This window comes from Fonsecaea multimorphosa (genome assembly GCF_000836435.1).
Source record: "Fonsecaea multimorphosa CBS 102226 unplaced genomic scaffold supercont1.26, whole genome shotgun sequence".
Classification (NCBI taxonomy): domain Eukaryota; kingdom Fungi; phylum Ascomycota; class Eurotiomycetes; order Chaetothyriales; family Herpotrichiellaceae; genus Fonsecaea; species Fonsecaea multimorphosa.
This window is the reverse complement of record NW_015971660.1, coordinates 163478-187993: the sequence shown is the minus strand read 5'-3', so window position 1 is coordinate 187993 and position 24516 is coordinate 163478. Positions and strand designations below refer to the sequence as shown.

Below are 24516 nucleotides of genomic sequence, written 5' to 3'. Positions count from 1 at the left end.
CCAGAAGATTATGGCGTCAAACCTTGATTTATCTAAACGTCGAAGCTGCAGGAGGCGAGTAGATGCCTTGTCCCGCCACGAGGGCTCTTGTCGGGTTCGTTGGTGAGCCCAGTTGCAGACTGACCGCCTCGTAGTTTCAAAATGTTAGAAGGCCCGTACCTGGGCTGTCAGGAATCTTGCTCTGCCTGCCTGGAAGTGGCGCAGTAGACGGGGAGCAGGCAGGGGCGCGTCCTTTGCATGCCTCGACCGGCCTTTTTGCGTTAGGGGCGTGAACGCCCGGCTTTAGCCAGTACATGATGCTGCAGGCGACTCTCAACAACATGTAATAACACGAAGCTAAGTCTATTACGGATGATCCGTGACGAAAAGCTGACTCCGCCCTAGCTGACGTTCCAGGCCCCTACCATGGGGTGGTTGCTGTAGGTACTTGAAGACCAGGGAGCTCGCTAGTCAAAAAGGAGGCATCAACCCCTGGTGACGGGCGTTTCCTTGTATCTCTCTGGATTTGTGCGATGATGGATAGCCCAATATCATTGGTCTCATCTCCATGTGGTTTCTGATTCCCCGGTATGCAAATTGCTGTGTCCTCGTCGTACGAGATCCGGTATATCGATACCGCGTAGCTTCAGATGTCCTCGAGAAGCATGTTTGGGGCCGTATTCGATCCGGTATTCTGGTATCCTATATTGATTCCTATCAAAAAAATTGCAACGGCCTCCTTAGGAAGTGATGCGTACTCTCAATCAGCATGGCCACAGTGCATGTGCAGGATATATATGTGTGCAGAATGAACTTGGTTGGCTTTTACCCCTCCCAATCTCCCCTTCAAGCGACTGGTACCGTCCTTTCTTCTCATATCGTGGCCAGGAAGCGCAGTGTCCAATTCCCCAACAGTCAGCTCGTATTTTGTCAAGAGGGCGAACAGGGCATTGAACAGACCATTGACCTGATCGTATAACATGAGAATCACGCTCGAGGCCATTCTCGGCATCATAACTATCTTGATCATGTGCGCCCCGTTCGTGTGGCGACTCTTGCGCAACAAGCAACTATCCAGAGACAGCATCCGTGCCCAGCAACAGCTTCAACATCCCGGGTATCTACCCTTCATCCCCTGTCCCTATGTCACTGGCAGCCAACCACAATCATCACATAGGCGGCTTCGATATGCGAGCTCAGAATGGTTCCACCATCATGCCCAACTATCCGCACTAGAGGCTGGAATGCTGTACACTACCGTAAGAACAAAGTTATTGTCTCCCATAGAGAGCGCGCTCTGGACTAACGGACAAGCATTGAAATAGAGAAGCACGCGCCTCGAAGAGAATATCATCCTTTGCTCAAGCTTTTGACCACACCGAAACACCGATTGGGGAATATATGCATGAAAGAGAGGTGACGTTGCTGCTGGAACTCTTTGAAGAGGATGCGTGTTGGTTGGGTCTTGACTGGGGGACAATGCTGTGCTCGCCGTTCCTGCATCGTAGACTGTGAAGCGAAGTTGATACCGGCAGTGGCAGTCGCAAGCCACAGCAGAGCCCTAAGTCAATGGTGGAGGAACATCCCTTCATGGCACCATCAACTCAGAGCTGCGGTGGAAGGCACCGTGAGGCAACAGTCTTCATGGGTCGTCCATGAAAAGTTCAATAATTGTCGAGACAAACTTGTTGACTCCATTCATCGTCTTCTCGTATGATGTTTACCACGGGAACAACGCATGTCCTTCCAGTCTCCTGCCAACCATGATTTCGATAACACTCAGTGACGGAAGAGTATCTTGGACCTTGCCGCTGGCCCGTAAAATGCCAAAGTGACTCGTGAGCAGAGCGTTGCCTGCCTCGTGCTGTTTAATCCATGCCGGAAATGCTTCTCTGCTTTCATCTAGGCTTCATTTGGCTTTCAACGCCATCGAAAAGCTCCCTCCAGTAGCCACACAGTGTCCATTACCACTTCATACCAGAACCCCATCTAACTCTTGTGAGAATAACTTGAAGTTGCTGTCTGACGACCCTTGGCGAAGCACAGCAAAGACAATTTCCTCCCACCAACCGCCCGAGAACTCTGGTTCCTGGAGCACTTCAGACCAGAGGCGAGCCACTTCCTTTGGTGGATTTTGGAAAGCTCCGCAGCCAAACGCACCAAGTACGATCTTGCGGTGTCTGTTCTTGATGGCGGTCCGAAGGATAACGCGCATTTTATCCCTCATCATCTCGCGGTCTTCTCGCCTGGCGTAGAACTTACTCGTGTCCTGGTTGGTCACGGCCGGGCTGTGACCTAGACTAGGTTGAAAGACGGCCGCAGCGCTGACGACACTGATGACCGGCAACTTTCTCGGGTCTTGGCAATCAAGAAGTTTATGGCCATTTGCAAGACTGTCTCTGATCACGAGGACAGTAGGAGAGTAGATGGCGGCTTTGTCTGGGATTGGGTAGAAGCGCAGTTTGAGAGTGAAATGCAGAGAGGTGCGGTAGCAAAGGGCTTCTTCTTGAGCCAGGGCACCATTTTTGAATCCTCCACCTGCGCGAATCGCATTTGCCATGTTCAGAACACAGACCGACTTTTGTGCTGGACCGTGACTGAGTTGGAGGGCGGCGTCAATTGTGTCGCTGCTGATGACCCGGATTTTTGTCTTTGGCAGCCTAGGACAGAAGCTCTGATCGAGGGGTGTGGCAGCGTCTTTTTCATAAAGGTAGCCATCTGGATTTGCATCCGGGCGTGTCAGGAGGAGACCAGGGAGGACTGAGATTGTTTCTTTAGCGATTTTCACTAGTTGGTCTCTGTCTTGAGCCTTGGGGGTTGTTGGTGGACGCGTTTGCAGCTTTCCTGCCGAAGAAAAGCTTAGTATGCCCTGACGGAAGCGCAAAATGGGGTCCTTGCCGCCGGACATACTGTGAGGTTTATTCATTGTGGTACCTCTGAAGGTTGATGTTGTTTGCGAGTGAGGACGCGGGGAAATCGACCATGCAAAGCCAAAAAGGTTGGCAGGAAGTCAAAACAATGGAGCTTGACGCGAGGCTGAAAAGTCTCATTTTCCGACCTCACGCCGCTTTAATGCGGTGCTTCATTCGTGACTACCATGAAATCAGTGGGCTAATGAGAAGGCTATGGATGGAGAGATCTGCATTCAGTGCATGCGTTAGATGTACAATGAATGAACCATTTAGACCTGCTTACGACAAGGACAGACCTGGTTGGTAGAACTCACCATGGATGAAAGCAATAGGTGTGATCACGATGGCAGTAAGAACTTGGATAACTTCGCGCTTTGTCTGTAACGCCCTTGAGAGCATTATCACACGAAGCGACAACATCATCCATCAAAGGTGCACAACTGTGACATTACCAACGCTGTCTTTGTCTCCTGCTTTGGCAGCTTTGGCGATCCCCGCTTTGGAATTCGATTTCCGGACCCAGCTAGAACAATTCAACGGTAGGTCCAGACTCCCAATGCATGTCAACCACTCCTTAGCCTTTTCATCGAGGCTTCGTCAGGAGGTGCCAAAGAAGCCTTCCACAGTTCGTGCACTGGCGAGCTATGGTGGAAGTCTCAAAACCTAAGATGACAACAGCCTGTCGCGTTGGTCTTTCTACCTTGCAGCGCTGGTGGGTAAATCTCGATAGTAGTAACTGAGTAATCAGGGTTCCACTTCTATAATCAAGAAATGTATATTATATATTATTGCGGACGCTGGTGGGTGCTGGGTGGGTAGGCAGATGAGGAGTCAATAGGGGCAAAGTACTCGGTAAAGAATTAGATTCCCTCTTCCCAAATTAGCAGGATTTCCGAGCGGCATGCCCCATGTCTAAGGCCCCTAGCGGATCTACCGTACCTCGCATAACGGAGAGATTGACCACGAGAAGCGATCATCACCACCTCCAAGCTACAATCGAAAAAGAGAAGGTGAAGACACAGGGCTAGATCACAGCGAAGGATTTCCTCGGCATAACCTACCCGTTCCCAGGTGAAATCTGTGTGCGTTGTGCTTTAGAGATGGATCCGGACGAAACGATGACCACATCCACCTCCTCCTCACCATCCGCCCTCCACGACACCATCGACGCCGACGAAGGGTTCGAAGACGACAACCTCTACCCCGATGACATGAACAACGACAACGACGGAGACCATTCCCAGAGCGACCGCCCTCACACTCCTGCAAACGACCACCTCAACGCAGCCGCGCCAGGCGAGCTGTCCCCACCGCGGTCGCAGAGGCAAAGCCAAAGTGAAGACTTACAGCAGCAGCCCACATCGCGAGCAATGGCCAACGGCACGGCGACGCGCAGCTCGGCAAGAGTCGCAGCCATGCAAGGGAAGTCTGATGCAGAAGCACAAGCGCAGGCAACTGCAATGTCCGACGATCGAGACGGCCGCGGCAAGCCCGGCTGGGCATGGCGCAGCAAAAAGGCTCAAGAGGATAGGCAGCGCGCGTGGGAAAACATTGTCGATCGGGATTTCAGCCTCAAAGAATTTGGCGATGTCATGTTGCAGGGCAAGGCACAGGTATCTGGATAATGGTCATGTGGTACGAAAATCGTCAAATGGACGATATGCCGGAAATGCTGCATTGAGCGTGGAGATACGGTTTACCCTGCTTTTTACTTGCATGGCGAAGGCGCACAAACTGAGGGATATGGCATCCGTATGGAGGGCATTAGTAGATAATGTCTATGGGAGGTACAAGGATTCATGACACCTCGATTCTAAAGCGAGGCTACCGAGCATCTTCCATTGCGACTGCACTGTATGCTTGACTGGGCTGAGATACACTTATCTTGTGCCATGTCTTTGACTTCATACCTTACTATCTCACCCACCTTGACGAATTCGCTTCAGAATAAGACTCGGAGCAGGAGAGAAATGGGACACTGTGACGTCACACGGTTCAACCCTGGACAGGACCACCAATTCCTCGATATAGGTACCTCCCTAGGTACCTAGGTAACTATCGCTGAGTCCCCCAAGCCTCATTTCGTGCACGTACTCCTCCTTTCTGGTCTCTATAATGGCCCCTGCTACGGGAGGAGTCGCTCCGCCCCCAGAATCGGAGAGCCATAGGTCGATCCCATACGACATCAAGGACGATACGATACGTCCCCCACAACGACACGCCTTGCTTCACATCCCAGACTCATACGAGGCCGGCGTCCCGTGCCCGCTAATAGTCGCGCTGCACGGGAAAGGCCAACCAGCCAAAGAATTCGAATACCACACTCAACTCTCCAATGCGGCGTTCAATGCGGACTCTATCGTGGTGTACCCCGAGGGCGTCGATCTACAATGGACAGGCGACCCTGAGGCGCCGCCTCGAGATGAAGTGGATGACATCCGGTTCATCGACGTGCTGATCGACCACGTCATGCGCGACTACACTGTCGACGCCACGCGGGTCTACGTCGCAGGGTTTAGTAACGGAGGAGGACTCGCTGCACTGCTGGCGTGCGACCCGAGGGCGTCCGCCGGTATCGCCGCGTTCGCTATGGCTTCGGCCGCGGTTTACCGGGACGAGGCGCTCAAGGAGCCGCTGTTCAGCACATGCCGCCCTTCGCGGCTACCTGTTCCCATTCTCGAGTTCCACGGCGACGCGGACCCCGTGATCCACTATGAGGGCAAAACCACACCGGACGGGCCGACGTACGACGTCTACGAGTGGCTCCAAGGCTGGGCGAAGAGGAACGGATGCGTTGACCTGGAGGGCAAGCGCGTCTTCCTGCACGGCGGCAAGGTGGAGAAGATTGTCTGGAGTACCCCAGGCAAAGGCGACCACAGCGAGCAGCATGTGGAGAATGTGGTCGAGCATTACAAAATCGCCGGCTTCGGCCACGGGTGGCCGTCAAGATATCCGCTGAACAACGACAGCCAAGAACGACACGGTCCAACGTACTTTGACGCAACCCCGCTTGTGATGGAGTTCTTTCGGAGATTCAAGCGTGCTTAAGCGTAGAGCATTGTAATAGAAGAGCAAGGCTGCAGTAGACAGGTGATATTCATGCCATGTAATAATGATCCCTATTGAGCGGGCAGCTAGTGTGGGCGTTCGTCCTAATGTCTCAAGTCCAGGAAGTATCTCAGCATCCAAAATCCCCGAGCCGCGTATTCCAATTGATCAGTCGTCAGGACTGGCGGAACCGACGGACGAAGGAAGCCATATTCTTCACCACTGCTTTCGACAACTGTCCGGGGAGTTTGAAAGGCTTTGCGCAAAGATTTTCCTCGGGATATTCAGCGGCGTCGGTCCATTGATCTTCGGGAATTGCAGCGGCTAAATCTTCAAAACAATGACCGCGCGACTCACCAAACGCCCAGGCCAGCTCCTGGGGTGAGCATCTCTTACCCTGGATGCTCTCCGGCATCTTTCTGTCGTTGATCTCTTCCGTCCGAGCTTTTCGGTCGGCTCCCAGATCCAGCAAGGTCCTGACAAGCTCGAAATGGCCATTTGAGGTGGCTAGATGCAAAGGAGTCCAACCTCTGGAGTCTTGGAGTTCACGTGCAGCACTCGAACCGAGTTTCTTTTCGTATGCCCTGAAGAGAGTGGCAAAATTCTCGTGGATGCCGTACTTGGCCACAAAATGCAGCGGCGTCCAGCCAAAATCAGAATCAGGTTCAAAGGCATCGACCCCGTAGTCCATCAGCAGTTGCAAGTCAGCTGGGTCGGCGAAGATTGCCGCACGGTGCATGAGGCTCCAGCCATGATTGTCTACGTGTTTATGGTGTAACAGGTGAAATTCTTCGCCTCTGGCGCGTAACATGGTGATGAACTCGGCTGCTGGGGGATGTCGGAAGCCTTCTGCCATGTCCCATGGCCACAAATAGTATAGCGGGGACCAGTTGTGGAGAGTAGAATAATCGAGGGAAGCCCCATAGGACAGAAGTGTCCTGCATATCTCCAGTTGTCTGTGCTTAAGTGCCCAACACAGTGGAGACGTCTGTTTGACGCCGAAGGCTCGGTCTACGAGCGCCGCTTGAGCAAGGAGTAGTTTAACAGCGTCATGTCGACCATATTGGATTGCGAGACACAAAGCTGTGATCCCTTCCGCAGTGGTGTCAAATGGAGAAGCCTTTCGCAGAACAAGAAGTTGCTGCATCCTCACAACATCCCCCTCTTTAGAAGCCCTCAGGAATTCATGTTCTGGAGACACCTCATGCGAATACAGAAGGCGACCTTTGCTGAGTAAAGCTTCCAGCCAGCCTCGCCAGGCCAGACGATGCACAGCACTTGCCATGTACATGAGAAGCTGGGGCAAATTCTGCGTCGTACCATGGCGAGCAGGTACGACCCTGAGAAGCGGAATTGAATCGACAATCCACGACAAGTTGCCATGCAGATTGAAAACACGGTATGTCTTTTGCAAGATCCAGATCCCAGCATACGAGCAATAGTGGAGAGGAAATGTAACAAGAGAACCATTCTCTTTTGTGACGACCCACTTCTTCGCTTCGGTGACTGTTGTTTCCGTTTCTTGAGGGTCTGGGAATGCTTCTAAACGCGGTAGCTGATCGTGGACCAGCCCGTTCGCCGTCTGTGCGGCAAGCCTGCATGAAGATATAAGCTCTTCTCTTTTCAACTCATAAAGCCCCTTACAGTTGTATATGCAAAAGAGATCCAGCCATTGAGATCTCTCCTTCCGCTTCTGACGCTAGTCTTTCGAATACCTCTCTGTCACCTGTCAACCAACGCAAGCAACTTATCTTAGAGCGCTTCGTGAGTGCTTTGGGTAGTGATTCTGACAACAAAACGCTCGCCCTAGCTGGGTCCGGAACAAATTGTCTGTACTCCTCTGGAAGGTTGCTGTAGAAGAGCGACAGGGTTTCGTGGTTATTGTGTAGCCTTTCCAAACGTGCTGCCGCTCGATCGAGGTCATCCGGGACACGCTGCAATCCGCGGTAGAAACGTACGAGCTTCATACTACCTCCCAGTAAGGGCGCAATCGAGAATGCGAGACCCAAAGGCTCCATGCTGGTAGATTGAAAGCCGACAAAAGCTGTTTGCACGCTCAAAGAATCGAGGTAATCGAGTGGTGAACAAAGTCAGGCTGCGTCACTTGCCCGGGAGATGTTCTCCTTTAAACACATCATAAGTTGGGCTGCAGACTTCTCGCTCTCCATCTATTACTCTCACTGTGCCCTGGAGTCGGGACAGCCGGATTGTCAAGAATGAGGCTGTGACATTGATTCGGCGTCATCCCTGCTGTTCCCAACCAATCCACGATCGCTCAAGCAATGCAGGTCGACCGCCTCAGAGACACAAAACCACTGCAGACATTGCCCACACACACCGGCAGAAATGCGTACTGGTGAGTGCATGATGCGCGAATGAGCTTTGAAGACAGCGTGCAGCGTGACACTCAGTATCTTTTGGCAAGGCGTCGAATTCGACCAGGGTTCAAGCGATATGAAACGGCCACGTTGATGCGCAGGCCACGCTCACGGGATCGGGCGCACCTAGATTAGCCAGCAGTTTTCAAGCCGCATGACATAGCTATCCCCCAAAGAGGGTGTCTGCAATTGAGACCAAACTACTGAGTGTTGGTTGAGAAATGAGGTTGCTTGCAATAGACGAAATTCCCCACAGACTGATCAGTAAATTCGCGCCGCAAGAACTTTTCTTATTGCGAGAGCACCTCTTGGGAGTGCGAGTCCACAGGTGATCTTCTGAACCAACAAAGAAACGGCTGGACAAATCGTGCTTCTGCTGGAGGCTAAGGCCGCAGATGGGATGCGGAACATGAGTGATATGTACCTAGGTGGTCATTATTTCGCCGTAGGCTTCTGCGGAGACTACGGCAGATCATTAGACCTCGAACATGGGGTTGGCGTGACTCGGCGAGTCGGGTTGGCGTGAACTTGGGTTGGCGAGAACCCGGCGACTGCAGTTGGTGAGAACTACTTGGTCCCTGCCTCCACATGTAGGGCTTCGTCTACAAGCAGAAGGACACTGAGCTAGGTACATAGTCCTTCATACAATGTAACCACTTTGGGCCACTTATGCCTGTGGGGCCTATGGTGTTTCCGCTATTGCACGCTTCAGTGATCTGTCTTGCTAAGGCTCATCTACGTCTCTATCTCATTGTCGTCGGAACAGAGTGCGACGTTTGCTGCAGGTCAGACTTTCTGGAAACCCATCGAGACGGACCAGATGATTACAAGAGGGTCGAGCCAGCTATAACGCTCCCCGGCGCAAAGGTCCAGCACGGCATTGAGCAAGTTAGAGTCGAGCGCGGCGACCAAAAGAATTGCTTCGCTCCCAAAAAGCGACCATCGTCCTCCGAAGACGACCAATCGCGGCGTAGGGGTTCAAAAAGGAGGCTTCGAGGGCCGCTAATCTCAAAGCAAGTTGGAAACCTTGCTCTAAGATTATGTGTGGTAAATCGAGCAGCCCTCGGAGGAGGCCATCCTGTGTACTAATTTCCCAGCCCGGACAGGCGCACACGGTCCGAACTCCCCGGTGGTCCCCCGCTACTTGCTAACGCAGACTATAACCGCCAATATGCCAGCATCGGGGGATACGAGCGGTACATTGTTCCATGATGCGCCACGGGCCAAACTCGATTCCAGGCCAGACGACCCATTGTCGATCGACTTGACGGTATGCATTCCTACAATACTATTGGTCACGCAACAACCACCAGCTTGGTGTTTGGATGACATGTGTGCTATATGCAAAAGCCACTGACTATTTAACTTCAGCCACTTTCTGCATTGAGGCCTTCTTGTCTCGCGGGAGTAGGCAATGGTGAAGCCGTCATCGGGGAATCCTACATAAGTCACAAAATGCCTCTCGATGAAAGCGGGAGGGTACTTTTTGCCCTTGCGAATCCCCCCAAAACCCGGAACCAAAAAGAAACTTTCCGACGGAACCATGGCGATCATGCAGCTTGCAGTCCTTGTCGACTTCGGCTCCACTTTGTGGATGTGGGCTAACGGGTTTGAGGACGCTCAGCCAAAGAATAATGTGTGACCGTGATAGCCTGGTCAAAGCGCCAGGCAGCTATCACTATGGCACAAATCGAAATCGACACAGAATACCAGCTTCGACGCCGTGAAAATCTCCCAACAAAACTTTAATTCCTGGTTTTACATGCAGGACTTCTCTAACTTGTCAAGCTGCACGAGTAACGGGACTCCTTTCATGGCCTGTCTGCTTGAGGTGGGGAATCTAGCTCGACCTTTCGAGGCCCACAAGTTACAATGCTGGTTCTACTCGAGTCGTCTTTCTTCCACAATCTTTTTCCTTCTCTCATGGGTTCCTGACTTCGCAGGCAATGCGGATTCCAACCAAAGGTTCGACCGCCTTTTGGACATTTCAGAAGTATGGTTTAAATACGTTAAACTCGCCATGTCGTTCCTGAAGCTTTCCAATCCCTTGTTGTGCCTTTCCCGTGAGAATCTCACGCTCGCTCACTCCTCACTCTTCTTGTGCGAACTCCACCGCTGGCAGTGAGACGCTGTTGCAACCAAAGTTCACCATATCACAGCATGGATGCCAGCTTCGAACCTCTCTTCAGCGTTGGCAGCCCTGCACAGAGCTTTCTTCCCCCAAAATTGACTGCGCAAACTCTAAACCTGAGTACTGGCCTCTATGGGGATACTGTCGACCTCAAAGGTGAGAAGACACATATCAGTATCCGCGGCCACAATCTGACCTTGCTCAGTCGCCAAAGAGCATCCCAGCAAATTCACAAACCCATGGATCCTCGCCGCCAGTGGAAGAAAGCAAGAGCCTCCACTCTTGCGCAAGAAGCTTCTCTTTGATCCGTGTGGGCCGTCGTCTCTCGCTACAGCGATTTACAGCCAAGCAAAGACAATCAAGTTTGGAATGATCTTATCCGACAGACTCAGCGTCCGAACCTTGGTGGGGTCAGACCACAGCATGAGCAAAAGAGTCGGTCACGAGACACATGCGGGTAATATGGCGTTTGTCGTCAGTGCACTGAGCAAAGACCATGTTGACAGACGAGCACCACCAAAGCTGATGATGGGAAAGGAACCCCAACCGGACATATACAAGCCGGACGTGGTTGACGTTTCGCAGGGTATGCATTGGACGTTCCGAGGAGAAAGAGGAGCTGAAAAACAGGAACCGCCGCCCCCGATCAAGGATGGAAGCAACCCAAAGCAGGGGCAACAGTCAAGCAAGAGTCCAAGGGCAAACAAAGCCATTGGCGCCATCAAGGAGACCAAGCAGAAGTAATGGTAATGTCACCCTGTAAGGGGCGTTGCTTGAAGAATGGCATTCGGCTCGACTTGCCGGTGCAAGGTGATCAGATCTGTCAGTCGCGCTTCAACAAAGATGATTTCCACGGCAGTTGGCTGTGTGTTTATTTCTGTTTGACGAATTATAACCGTAACCAGTCAGACGTTTCCTGACTCGGCCAGTATCCGTGTCAGAGGGTTCCTGATACTACCGGTATCCTTGGTGGGCGCTAAAAATCGCGTCAGCGCCAGGTATAGGTATTTCGAGAGACATATTTCAACATGATGTCAGGCCACATTTCCAATGTTATCCACTAGACTCTATCTACTTACCTGTACAACTTATTGTGTAGCCAGTGGGTAAATCCCAGTAGTACAGTAATTGATTGGAAAGGGGGCCTTAAGCACAACAAAAATGCTTACGAATAGATAATTAGGACACGAAGCAAAAACCCGCATGCGGACGGACGATGCCTAAAGTGCTCGAAGCCAGTGCGTCCATCCGCCCTCGTAGGCTCCGTTTTCCTTCTTCCCTGTGACGTGCGGCAACTTCTCCTTCCCCTTCTCTTTACATCCAGCATAACGTACGCAACGCCGCTGCAAAAGGTTCCAGGACCATTTCGTAGCCCTGTCTGGGCCTACTCGTGAGCCTACAAAATTCGTGGTACTTCAGGCTTCAAGGACTGCGAGTAGGAGCCTTACCGAAGTCCTTCGCTAAGGAAGAACTGGGAAGTTCACAACTTCACAACGGAGCAAGGAGGTGCCAATTTAGTGTCAGGGATAGCAGATAGAGTGTACTCGGTACTCCTAGGGGATGAATTACAAAGACGAGCACAATTCTACGACTAAGTCCTGAGAGGGGAGTTTCCGGATTGAAATGGTTTTGGGGGGCCAGGCGTGCAGTATCCTTAGGTATCCACGACTTAAACACTCGGCCCGCTATTTTGTTCGCCTGGGCGAATCAAACAAAATAGCAGGCCTGGCGGGTCTAACGCTCGGCTGTCTCCCAGAAGAAGAAGACTCTCCACTCCTGTCTGGTTTTTGGACTAGGAGACAGTCCTGGATACTAAACAGGGTCGTGGATGTTGAGCAAGGGCCATTGAAGGCCTCGCAGGATAAATTGATTCATAACACGTCGAACACCGACCTCTAAGGTTATGGCGGGGAGTGATAAGACAAAGTACCACGTACGCCGTATATTTGACATGCGGGGCGCCCCAGCCGTATATCCCCAGCAGAGAACCTTCGACTGTAATACACAGGGACGGATTATACGAGTTAGCAGGACTGGTCGAAAAACTACCTAGGTAGAGGTGGGATGTGATTTCAACTATTATTCAAATCCGAAGCGGGCAAAGCATCCAGGCACAGATTTGGGGAAGACTTGCGCATCGTTATAATGTGAAACAGCGCTCGTGAGGATACAGCCCAACAAAAAAGTGCCCAAGGAGCAGCATTGTTTGATGCTGGAGTCCCATGGCGAAAGTGAGGGCGGTCAAGGGATTCAAACAGGAGAGGTTCGCATATGACCATGCAGGGCAAGGGCAGGGGTCCCAAGAGTTACGAATGGAGAAGAGGAGTCCGATGTTTGTCCGTTATGATGCCTTTCATTTATTTGAATTCTATCCGGGGGTATCATAGCCGCGGGGTGCCCGCGAGAAGAATCTCACTGTTCAATGCCTGTCTCGTAGGTTAGAGCGAAACACCGAACAAAAGGACGTAACCAGAACCGGATCCCATGACTTTTCCCATCCTTCGATTTATCGAATGCCTTCACTCCCTCATTCATTTCTTTCCTACTGCCGGTGCCAACCCCGGTACGTTCGAGTATCTCTCATCTCTCTCCGTCTTGAAGAGAACCTGGCACCAAAACTCCTTCGCATCCGCATCCCACCAAGTCCAATATCTCCCTTCCCTCCTGTCCACCTCCCTGCTCTGCAACTTGAACCCGCACGTCTCGTACGGCTCGGCAGCCACCAGCAGGTACTGGTAATCCCGGTCCGGATCCTCCACTTTCTGTTCAAACGCACTCATGAATCGGACGCGCGGTTGCACGTTGGGCGCGATCTCCGGGTACAGCAGTTGAAATAGCAGGCCCACCTGTCTCGTGAGGGGATCTCTGATCTTTGTGATCTTATACCCCGGACGCCCGATCTTGACCATATTTTTGCGCACTTGCACACCCATCATCCCCCCGGCGCCCATCAGGTTTCCATCCTTTTGCATCTCCTTCTGTTCCCGCGCGGCACGTCTGGCCAGGTTTGTCTGGTGTTTCCGGCCCTGAGTGTGGGCGAGATAAGAGCCATCGTTCTGGTGGACTGTAAGACATAGTCTGCATTCGAAGGAGCCGACGTGGTTCTTGAAGAAGTAAGGGTCTTTGTCCAAGTCGATGGTTTCGAGGGCGAGCTTCCGCAGCCGTTCACGACGATCGGCGTTTGTTGCGGAGTGCGAGGCTACACCACCACCTCCGAACTTGGAGCCCGCACGATTTTGATAGTCCATCTTGGCAATATCGTGGTGTTGTAGATTTAGCGGTCGGACAAGAAGCGGTCGACTCGCGGGTGGCGGTTGCACGCCAAAGAGGTTGGCGCAGGAGAAAGTCTAGGCGCTTTGCGGATCGAACGCAGACTCGACGTCGAAGTGGTGGCAGAGATGCGAACAAAGCTGTGGAAGCGCACAAGGTGAAGAATACCCGGGATGTTTCAGGGTAGACACACTCTAGAGGGATGTGATGGGAGGGAGGGGAGATGAGCGAGAGAACAATGTTAAAGTCGCAAAGTTCGAGCAGGCAAGAAGATCGAGCTAAGAATTTCACTCGCTCAGCCTCGTCCTTCTCCGCAAATCTCCCACAAGGCTGAATAATTAATTCCGCTCCACTACTGAGCCCACTTGCCCACTACACTTCGTCCCCCAACATACAGCTCCCGAGGAGGTTTGGAACATCTCACATCCTCCAGAAGAAACATCTTCTCTCTGCAACAATGTCAGAGTCATTCTATACCTCGTCGCCAGTTGGGGCTGTGCCGCCTGCTGTACCTATATCGCCAGCGCCTCCGACATCACCAACCAGCGCAGTTGGTGCACCACCTCCCCCTCCTCCACCAAAACCCATATCTCATCTCTCTCAAAGTGCCGACCCCAGCCGCTCTGGAACACCGATTCTTTCGTCAGCATCCATTACCGCTCCTGCCCCAGCTGTGCCCAACAAAGTAGACTCTCCTCGACCGCAACCACCACTCCCAATCGAACAGCATCCGACAGGCTCCCCAGTTCCCGGATTCCAGTCACATCAGTCGATACCACCTCAAGAGCCCTACCAACCCATTCCTCCACCGTCCATTTCCGAACGCTGGCTACCAACCAACGTCGCTAATAAACCTCTCAATGAACTCCAGCCGCTGCTCAACAACCCCTCCCTCGTCGCCAGCCTAGCCTCCCAGCACCCCTCTTACGCTTCCTCGCTCACCCCAATGGAAAGGGCCATCCAGCAGAACGTTCAGCTCGCCCAACAAGTTGCTCATCTTGAGAGTCAACTTCGTGCCCTGCGTGACGACACGGCTCAGTTGCTACTGAACCATACGAGTCTGCAAACTCAGTGGCGCAGGAAACAGACTGAGATGGACGATGCTTTGGCGCCTTGGGGTCCAAGACAGATGTATCAGCGGCTGGCATCGAGTATAAATGAGCAGGAAGCAGTCTTGAAGGCTATGCAAGAGAGTTTCCTTGAGGGTGGGACTGATGACGACGCTTATTATGGAGGCACCAACGATGGCAAGGCAAGTGAGAAGGAAGTCACTGAGTGGGTAAGGAGGATAAGAGAAGGTGCCACGACATTGGAAAAGAGAAGAGAGATGCGAGCACGGTGGGACGAAGGAAGAGTGGGAGGTTGGAGGTGATGATTACTTCTCATTGCCTAACAATAATGCCTGGAGACTAATGAATGCGGAATGCTCATGCCCGGACGTCCCTCCAATCCCTCACATAGCGACGGCATATTGAAGCCGAGTCGCTTACAGAGCAAAAGCCAACCCAAGGCACACCACAGCCCCAACGATGCTCGAACCAAATGCCAGTTGCATGTCGGCGGTGGATCCTTGTCCAATTTGAGCTTTTTGTCCATAAACGGTCCGAGACGCCGAGGCAGCATAGCTTGATTCAGCGGCAGCGTGGGTAGACGCAGACGCAGCCAACCTTGATTGCTCCCATGCGCTGGTTTGCAATTGTCCGTCCTCTTCTTCGCTTGCCCACTTGGACTTTTCCTCCGCCGCTCTTGACATCCTTCTGGCATAGTCCGACTCGGAAGCCGCCGACAGAGAGGCAGATGCGATGAGGTCCTTGTAATACTGAACAGATGCTACCCAGTTGTCAAGACTTTGCCTTTCTGGGTCATTTGTTGTGTCCTTGATGACATAGCCGGTCATGGTGGGTGGAGGGGTGATGGTGGCGTAGTAGTTGGTGACGCTCGCAGGCAGCCTGGCAAACCACTGCGGCTTCGAGCCACCGGAGAATACATTGGCCAGAGACTCGGCAGCATCGGGATTGTTGAGCATTGCGTTTCTGACTTCAGCCGGGATGGCTGCCTGGATCTCGTCACTGATCCTTGCATCCTGTCGGGTCTCGAGGGGAACTTCATCAACTGCGTTCGAGTCGACCAGGATGCTCAAGGTGGGTTCCACATCGTCTGGGGATCGTTGAGAGAGCTCAGGGTCGAAGGGCGAGCCGCCGCCGTCCTGGCGAGCCTGCAATTTGACCTCAGGCAGACACTCTTTAGGGGTGATGACGCACTCTGCACCAAGGACACACTCCCCGGAATTTGTATCCGCAGCACAGGCAAGAAAGCTGATCATTGAGTCCTCACAATCATCGCGATTGATGGTGAAGCACAGGTCCGTGTCTGTGGCCCTCTTTCGAAGCTCATCAGGGAGATTGGGAAGGGCTAGGATGTCCTGAGTGAAAAGCGGACTGCGGATTTGGTTGTTGTCCAGGCCGTCATCGACGAGTTTGCTATTCTGGTCGGAGAGAAAAGATGCGGAACCACAAGCCAGGATGGCGGAGAGGAAGACGACTTTGTTCTGCATCTTGAGTGCCGGGCTGATGAGCAGCGGTGTGATTGAAAGGGAGACTTAGCGTCTGGTTGGTGTGGAGTGAAGAGATAGAGACAGGATGAATGGATACAGCTGCTAAGAGGCGGCACGAGCCCAGCTCAAGCGTCGACGCTTGGAAAATGAATGATGTTGGGATGGGAGCGATGTGAAGAAGAGAGAGATTGCAGACACATAAGACAAGCTTAAGAGGGAGTCAAACAACGTGGGAGGCACCTTCCTGTTGAACTGCGCTCTTTCCAGGCCTCGAACGTTGGATCCCATCGTGGGCAGTGGCCGTGAACAAGCAACCACGAGAGGATGACGCAAGTATCAAGCCTCAAGGAGGGTGAGAACTCACGCAAGCTGAGAGGCATTGACAGAACAGAAAGACACGATGTGCAGTTCAACGCCCCGCTGAGTCTTCTTACAGACACATTGACTGAGAGTGGATGATAACCCCTATTCTTCTCGGTCATTCGGTCATCTCGGTCACTCGCTCTACAAGGCTGTCAGCTCGCGGCGTCTCAGCCGAGTTAGATATATCGGCCTGCAAAGACCGACGACCGAAAAGCGAAGGGGCGTTGAAGTCGCGAGAAAAGGAGCGTCAGAGTCGAGACACAGGAATAAGGCAATCATCATTCCACGTTATATGAGCTGCGGTCTCTTCAGTTGGACCTGGACCACCAAGTGTCAAATTCTGTCGCTGACATTTGCGCGCCTTCTGATTGGCTGGCTAGAGACCGTTGGGAGTTCCTTCACCGCAGAAAGTACCACACGGCGACCCTTCGAATCTCAAATCCTCATAAGCACATAAGACAAACAGAACATCGATAGGCCCTTCTTCCAAACCCCTTCAGCAACCTGTTCAGATCGACTGCTCAGACCACGAATCGAACATTTTGTCCCGCCCTTCCAAACAGCGAAAAATCCGTGCTGACGGGGACTCTGCAACAGCATGGCACCTGAGAAGTGGTACTCTGAGATGATTCTCAATTCAAAGCCCCCAGGCCAGGGAAGGGAGACACTTCCCACGGCAGCAGACCTCGAAGCCAACCGGCCGCTTTTTTCCAGGGCGTCCACCCTTCAAGGAAATCCACGTGATCAGACGGCATCCATTCTCCTTTCAGACAAAAGCTCGCAACGACCCCGAAGATGGTTTTGGCCTGATTGGGATTTCCGAATCAACGCGCGAGTCGTATCTGATGCGATTCTGGGTCTTTCGGATGGACTCACCGTCCCATTTGCTCTCACTGCCGGTCTGACAGCGCTGGGCGACACCAGAGTGGTCATCCTTGGAGGGCTGGCAGAGCTGATCGCGGGAGCAATATCAATGGGGCTTGGAGGATATGTCGGTGCCAAAAGCGAAATGTACGTCGAAACATGAATTCACAGCACCGTTACCGCAGACACTGACCTCAGATAGTGAATCTTTTAACGCCACCGACCGCACCTGTAATCAACTTCTCCTGCACGAACGGCAAGCCGCAAGAGACTTTGTCCAGGAGTATTTCCAACAGTTTGGACTGTCGGCAGAAGAGACGAAACGAGTGGCCGATCACATGGAAGGGTCACCTCTCATGCTCAAAGACTTCCTCATGCGGAACCATTTTCAAGCATCCACGCCAGACACGGGTCGACCGTATCTGTCAGCACTCACGCTGGGCATCAGTTATTTCATCGGCGGTTTCATTCCATTGATACCATACTTCATCGTTGCACGGAATAACGTTCTGGCCGGATTGTGGTGGAGCATTGCACTTATGGCAGTCGTGCTGCTGATCTTTGGATATGTCAAGACGGGAGTCGTTCGGGGTTGGGCTGGAAGGGAAAACTACCAGGCTTGCACGGGAGGAGCGTTGCAAATGTTGGTGGTGGGTGTTATCGCCGCTGGAGCAGCAGTGTGTCTGGTGCGATTGATCAGTGGAGAATGAACAGGAACCTAGAAGAGCTTTTGCCTTCTAGGTGGTTTCCATGCGCGTACACATGGTCCTGCCTTGCTATTCGACGAGATGAAAAAGTCAGATTGATCCTAAGGACTTGTTGGCCCGTGCATAGTCTATGGTGGTCGAATGATACGAGGTCTGCTGGGGAACGGTCGGTCGCCGCCGACTGGCTCTTACCACGGTAGACGGTATGAGCTACACAGTAGTAACTCGGTAGTAACTCAGTAGTAACTCAGTAGTAACTCAGTAGTATAACGGGTGTGGGCCCTCTGATAGAGTTTTTCCAGCAACGTGGTGAGTTGGGTTATCCGTCTATACCAGTTAGTTGACCTCGGCAAAAAAGGACTACTTTGGTGTGAAGGACACAGGCACCCTCAATGGCACCCTGGGATGATGGAGGAATTGCCATGAGTGATGTCGGTGGCGGAAGCGACCACAGTCACAGTCACGGTGGGTAAAGGCGAGAGAGAGGCGAGAGAAAAGTAAGAAGAGAGCGAGAATTCGGATCCTGCCCACTTCGCCCACGCCGCCCACGCCCGTCACTCTCCCACTTTTCCCCTCGGCTGCCCACTCCTCTTCCTCTCGCATATTCCTTTTCCCCTCCTCCAGTTCACTCTTCTACTGTCCTCGCTACCAGCTATTCTGCTCTTTGCACACCTTCCTTATGGCCCAACTAACTTTCTCACTATCCTCGAAGCGAGCTATTCTTGCTGTATCTCTATTCGCTCTACCAAAAAAACCCAATGTCTAGGTTGGCTCGGACCCTCGTGGGCGGCAACACATCCAGTACAAGATACTCCTTGCTCACGCACTCGGTGATTGGGAAACCAAACCTGACCACAGTTCCATACCTCCAATTGATTCGAGTCAACTGCCGGCCATAACTTCACTTGATCCATCTAGGTTCCCGAGTCCTCCATTGCTGAATCAGTCCATTGAATCGCCGTTTTCTCGCCCCAAGCTCTGTTCGGCCGGAAACCGCTTCCCTCTGCTCGTGACAAGAGATACGCTGCAAGATTAGTAGAGACCGGACATGCTTGAGATGTTCAGAACAGGAAGTACCTGTCTATCCGTTCGACCCATCCTTTCGGCCAAGGTGCGACTATTGATTTTCCAGTATGCAAGACTACGGTACTCCGTAAGTGCCCGCATTTCTATACTCCCAGCCTCCTCTTTTGATTCTGGCCCTAGTCATTTGTGGCTTGCGAGCTGCCTCTATCTTTTTCTCTTGTTCAAATGGAATGGCATCAATGGCTTCCTTACTCGGGTCCATCGGCCCAAGGATTCTTGACCTCTCGTCTATTGATGTCTCATCCTCTTGAGCACTGCTGTCATTCCAGTCGGAGCCATGCCTCCCTGCATCTCAACCTTGGTCGATCTCACCACCCTTGCTTGAGAATTTGCTTTTTGCCGTTCCCGGCTCGCTTTTCCAGCGACCGGGCTTGCTCTACAACGCACCGCTGGTTGCGCTCAGGATCCGCTCAACGTTGAGGATTTTTGAGCCAGTCGATGCCAGGAAGCATTGCGACTCGTCCAATCGGCCCTTCTCCCGCCACTGGAAAGTCTGCACGTTCCGGCATATACAGTATGAGTTTTCTGATAGAGGGACAGACTGATTTTCTTAGCGTTGTGAAGCTTTTGATCAACATCACTCTTGCGACAAGCGTCCTGGAGGTCTGAACAAAATCAAGGTCTGCAGCAACCGTCCGATAATGACAGACCTTCAACATGCCGTGTTACACAGATGCCATGCCACTGACCGATAGTCCAACAACCACGGGATGGGGTGTCATCGACTGGGGCGAGATCACTCGTTTGACATTTTCCTAACACCAAACATTCTATCCTAATTTTTTTTTTCTCTCGTTGCGCTTTGGGTTTCCACGGTCACTATGCCCCACTCAAAGATGATGGACAGTTGATTGGGAGCATTTCGCTCATTCCTAGTGTAATCCGGATGTCTGGCCAAACTAGGCTATCGCCTCTTGCAATAACCATGATGTATACTACGCGCAGTTGAGAGCCACGAGCCAGGAATCCTAGGATCAAATATACTTTAGCGTCAGGAACCAAAGAGCAAGCAACCCTGGCTTTTGACCAACTGGACGACCGAACCAAAGGGACAACGGACAACATGCAGAATGAAGGATCCATTCTCACCAGCAAGTCCAACACATGGTACCTTAGCGAACATCTTTACCGGATTGAGGACTCTTAACTGAACTGGGGATATTTTGTACCTGCAACCACTCAGTGCCACCTGTATGCACGGCTGACGTCTTGGTATAGGATATGCGCGAATCTGTCATACTGGGAACCGCTGGCAGCTTGCAAAAATTTTCTGTGGACACCCGGCGGTCTCGTATCCCTTACAGGGAAAGGAATCTTGGATTGCCAGCGACCTGCCCTGCAAAGAGCTGTAAGGCGCAGGCCAAGGAATTGACACGTCTGGTCTGAGGTCTTCTGGTCGCACCAGATACAACCAGCGCATCAGTATTCAGGCGCAGTGGTCGAGACACCAACTTGGTTTCCCTGAGTCGCTAGCCCACCGATTATCCGCTTCCGCCTACACGTGGGCAACTGCAAGCGAGGAACAACAAACCGGGACGGTGGGAAGATGGTGTGTTGGGGATTTCCCGTGCCTGAACCTACCTTCCTTCTGCTTAGCTTTACCGGCTCCCACTGCGGGATTTTTCGGCGACCTCTCTGACGGCTTCCAATCGGTGCTCTTTGGTACCTGACAAGGTGGACGGGGCCTGGAAGGGTGTTTAGACTCCACACCGGAGCGCACCCGAGCGGGTCCTCCAACCAGGATATGCCAAGTTGGGTCCTTCGTGGCTTGCATTAGACCAGGTACCACCTGGGTGCCACCCAACCTTCCTGTTTGCGCTCGGCCTCCTATTCGATGGTCATATTCAGGAATCAGCGAAAATCCAACAGCGCCATCCACTTCACCGCCAGGGGAATGGCCCATGGCGCCGGCAATCACTGTTTCAAAGCATTTCCGGTCTAGGCGGGTTATGCTTTTTGCACTCCCTTTCTCAGTTCTGAAAAATACCAGGATCTTGAACTGACTCCGTAGGGGCCCATTTTGGTCTGTCCGTGGCGGACAGCGCCAACGCACCTGCGAAAATCTCTGAACGAAGGGAAGAGGGTCCCTTGTCCTGTGGGACTGGAGGCGCTGAAGCCCGCACTCCTTATGGCTCCTCGAGGTTTGTTGTTGATGTGAACGTGGAGTCGAGGTTGATGTGAAAGTCAACTACTTAAACCGCGTCCTCCCCTCTGTTGTGTGATTTCCTGTTTGCGCAATATCTTGTCAATCCTTACAACATCTCCTTCTCTGACAGCCTCGAGCAGGTCTCCAATCAGCATCATTCCTTAGCTGAAAAGACCCTTTGTCGACAAGAACATATTCAAGGACCCCTCCTTTTTGTCCAAGACACGACACTCCAGTAACCCGACTATCCCTTGCCTACTACAGGTATATCACGATCAAAATGCAATTCAAGAACGTTGTCGCTGGCGCAGCCGTGCTGCTTGCCTCTGCCTCTGCTGTTCTGGCAGTGGGATCTGCCACCGTTGTCAACAACTGCGGGTATCCCGTCTACTATGCGGCTGTTGGAGGAAGTTCCAACCCAAGCATGCAACTGCTCGAAGGAAGCTATAGCCAGGCCTACACGGAAGAGGGCGTTGGCATCTCCATTAAGCTTTCCCCAAATGACACCACTTCTGGACCGATCTCGCAATTCGAGTTCACCTGGGCCAACGGCAAGATCTCGTACGACCTCTCCAACATCAACGGCTACCCCTTCTCTGCTGGTGGCATGGAGATCGTTCCTTCGATGCAGAACGACCCTAACAACCCAACCTGTGTCGTCGTCGACTGCCCTGCGGGTGAATCTGTCTGCACCGCCGCCTACAATGCGCCTGATGACACTCGCACCATGGTCTGCGACCAAGACTCCAACCTTGTCTTGACCATCTGCCCCGGCGGATCGAGCAAGCGCAGCGTTTCCGTCAGCGAAGGGAACGTGTACTACCGCGTCCATGCTCGTCATATGCCCAAGAAGGCATAGACGGCCAACGTCGAGCAATCTAAAGCCACCAGCATATTGCCACTTGTAAAGTTTTCCAGGACTTTTTGCGCAGCTAGCTCTGCCGCCCTCTACCGAATTCACACTGCCTGCAAATACGCTCTTTTACGGTATCATCCATGAGTCGACACATGGACATATCAATGCCCCTGCAGGTTTAGTACCCGATCTCGACGATCATGATCCATCTTCACTTTTTTGTCCCGGCGACAGGTCTCCCGTGGAATATTGGAAAACACCATTTGGCAATATGCATGGCTACGAAGCAACAAGTAAACAAACTCACGAATATGCGAATCACGTCATGACATGACTGATGATCAGCAGCGGCGATGGTGGACAATGGTGGCTGGCGTTGTAAACTTTCTTTCCTTTTTGGATCTTCTGGGCAATAGTCTTCCTGACTGGCTCGCGGTATTATCGACATGGCATTGAGGTTCCTTGATCTGGCATATATCTGCAACAAAACAGGGATGTCATGGTCGGACTCATCGCATGTGCAGATGGTGGGAGGAAAAAACTATTGTTATAGAACATGGATACATCCCAACAGATCATCGAGTATTTCAGCAACGACCTCAGGACGTTTGCTGTCTACGAGAAATCTACACGGGTATAGTGCATGAATGTTTATAGACTTCACTTCTTGGATACCAATTATATAGGGAAACATAAAATGGACAAACGAGGAATACATGACTCCGATCAGTACCATTCTTCGCTTTCGTGGAATTGTTTTTGGTGGCCGTTGACGTTGGACTATTGGCATGGAACGGCACGACGACGGTGGTAGTAGTGATGGTGATTGATTGAAGATGACGACGATGCACCTTGTGGCGTTTTGGCGGCGCTCACTAACCTTGACCCCTTTTTAGCGGCAAGCCACAAATCCAATGACCCCCTTTCATCAAGCCAGAAAAGAAAAAAGCCATCCGTGGGAACGGGAAAAGTCAACCTGTTAGCGCCCCTCGCACGCACCCTTTCCCCTGCGTTGGGTTGGGGCCGGTGGGCCATGCCGCCCCAAGGAAGCCCGGATCAACCGTTTTCTTCAAAACTCGCCTCGTTTTTTTTGTTTTTCGCTTCCCGTTTGCCGGCCGTCAAGCTTTTCGGCTGCCCGACTTAGTTCCCTTGCATTGGGAGGGGGGGGCGCTTCCTTGTTGCTATTTTATCAAAAGGGGGCTGATCAATGATCGTCAGGAACAGGACTTTGACGCCAGCACTTTGAAACCGGGTGGCTTGTTCCAGGACGAGGGTAACGAGGGAGTCTAAGCTAGGCTGCCCGGTTGATGGCAAACGGCTACGGCCTATGTACCGGGAGTACCTAGGTACCTATGGGTATTTAGAATACGAGTATCTTACTCGTGCAGGGGGTAGCCGCCATGCATAGGTACATATCCAAGGCACAGCGGGCCATTTCCCCGCCCTGGTGGATGACTGGGTCAGCGAAGAAGGGGAGCGGTTAACAGCCACCCACATGAAACATGAAACGATGATGTTCTTTAATTTATCGAGCAACAACAACAACAAAACAAGGGACCCCATCATCACCCAGCCAGTCCCCGGCTGAAGGAAAATTAGGCTTTCGTCATCACCACTCTTGGGGGCCTCGGACACTTTGGCCTCCATCGGAGATACAGAAGGTGGAGAGTATGGGGATCTTCAAGACGTGCTGTACTCGTACGGAGTCCTTCGTAAGCCATGGATATTATCAGCAAACAAACAATGTTCCATGTGTCAGGGAGCAAACTTCGTACCGAGTTCTTTCTGCCTGGCCGAAAGGAAGCAGAATGTCGTTCCTGAAAAGGCTGAGACGTGGTGTGTTTCTGAAACTCGGCTCTTTTGGGCCAAGATCTAAGGAGTCCCGGTCCCCGCATTCGTTGTTACAGATCACACACAAACTCGCCCATGGGTGCCAGCGATGTGGGATTGGAGCACGAGTACGGGTAAGAGACCTTGGATCTTGACATCGGGTACTCATATGTCGGGTTAGGGGACCGGCCAGGTCTTGGTCTGTACCTATTGTCTGATCCTGCTACCGACGGGTCTGTTTCTCATCCCCGTGGAGGTGAACAATGCAGAGAGCCAAACAAAAACAACCAAATAGATACGAATCATTCATCATGGCATTTGCATGGATATCCATGCCCCCTGGTCTGAGACATTCATATCCACCCCAGCAGGCATATCCCTGTCATACATCC

At 52.3% G+C, this 24516-nt stretch overlaps 10 protein-coding genes across 10 annotated transcripts; 6 read left to right on the top strand and 4 right to left on the bottom strand.

The window, feature by feature from the left end:
• Positions 1-1951: 1951 nt before the first annotated feature.
• Z520_09818 (uncharacterized protein) lies at positions 1952-2905 on the bottom strand (the record flags this gene model as incomplete). Its single annotated transcript, XM_016780312.1, has 1 exon — positions 1952-2905. One exon carries the CDS (start codon positions 2903-2905, stop codon positions 1952-1954), a length of 954 nt encoding a protein of 317 aa, XP_016628555.1.
• Positions 2906-3991: 1086 nt separating this feature from the next.
• Positions 3992-4516, top strand: Z520_09817 (uncharacterized protein; the record flags this gene model as incomplete). Its single annotated transcript, XM_016780311.1, has 1 exon — positions 3992-4516. One exon carries the CDS (start codon positions 3992-3994, stop codon positions 4514-4516), a length of 525 nt encoding a protein of 174 aa, XP_016628554.1.
• Positions 4517-5006: 490 nt separating this feature from the next.
• On the top strand, positions 5007-5939 carry Z520_09816 (uncharacterized protein; the record flags this gene model as incomplete). The annotated part of the gene is made up of 1 exon (XM_016780310.1): positions 5007-5939. The coding sequence occupies one exon, from the start codon at positions 5007-5009 to the stop codon at positions 5937-5939; it is 933 nt and encodes a 310-aa protein (XP_016628553.1).
• A 175-nt stretch (positions 5940-6114) lies between these two features.
• Positions 6115-7957, bottom strand: Z520_09815 (uncharacterized protein; the record flags this gene model as incomplete). Its single annotated transcript, XM_016780309.1, has 2 exons — positions 6115-7534; positions 7584-7957. 2 exons carry the CDS (start codon positions 7955-7957, stop codon positions 6115-6117), a joined length of 1794 nt encoding a protein of 597 aa, XP_016628552.1.
• A 2520-nt stretch (positions 7958-10477) lies between these two features.
• Positions 10478-11192, top strand: Z520_09814 (uncharacterized protein; the record flags this gene model as incomplete). Its single annotated transcript, XM_016780308.1, has 2 exons — positions 10478-10604; positions 10654-11192. The coding sequence occupies 2 exons, from the start codon at positions 10478-10480 to the stop codon at positions 11190-11192; spliced, it is 666 nt and encodes a 221-aa protein (XP_016628551.1).
• Positions 11193-12979: 1787 nt separating this feature from the next.
• Z520_09813 (uncharacterized protein) lies at positions 12980-13696 on the bottom strand (the record flags this gene model as incomplete). The annotated part of the gene is made up of 1 exon (XM_016780307.1): positions 12980-13696. The coding sequence occupies one exon, from the start codon at positions 13694-13696 to the stop codon at positions 12980-12982; it is 717 nt and encodes a 238-aa protein (XP_016628550.1).
• Positions 13697-14175: 479 nt separating this feature from the next.
• Z520_09812 (uncharacterized protein) lies at positions 14176-15090 on the top strand (the record flags this gene model as incomplete). The annotated part of the gene is made up of 1 exon (XM_016780306.1): positions 14176-15090. One exon carries the CDS (start codon positions 14176-14178, stop codon positions 15088-15090), a length of 915 nt encoding a protein of 304 aa, XP_016628549.1.
• A 114-nt stretch (positions 15091-15204) lies between these two features.
• On the bottom strand, positions 15205-16272 carry Z520_09811 (uncharacterized protein; the record flags this gene model as incomplete). Its single annotated transcript, XM_016780305.1, has 1 exon — positions 15205-16272. The coding sequence occupies one exon, from the start codon at positions 16270-16272 to the stop codon at positions 15205-15207; it is 1068 nt and encodes a 355-aa protein (XP_016628548.1).
• Positions 16273-17233: 961 nt separating this feature from the next.
• Z520_09810 (uncharacterized protein) lies at positions 17234-18209 on the top strand (the record flags this gene model as incomplete). The annotated part of the gene is made up of 2 exons (XM_016780304.1): positions 17234-17646; positions 17702-18209. The coding sequence occupies 2 exons, from the start codon at positions 17234-17236 to the stop codon at positions 18207-18209; spliced, it is 921 nt and encodes a 306-aa protein (XP_016628547.1).
• A 3509-nt stretch (positions 18210-21718) lies between these two features.
• Z520_09809 (uncharacterized protein) lies at positions 21719-22297 on the top strand (the record flags this gene model as incomplete). The annotated part of the gene is made up of 1 exon (XM_016780303.1): positions 21719-22297. The coding sequence occupies one exon, from the start codon at positions 21719-21721 to the stop codon at positions 22295-22297; it is 579 nt and encodes a 192-aa protein (XP_016628546.1).
• Positions 22298-24516: the final 2219 nt, after the last annotated feature.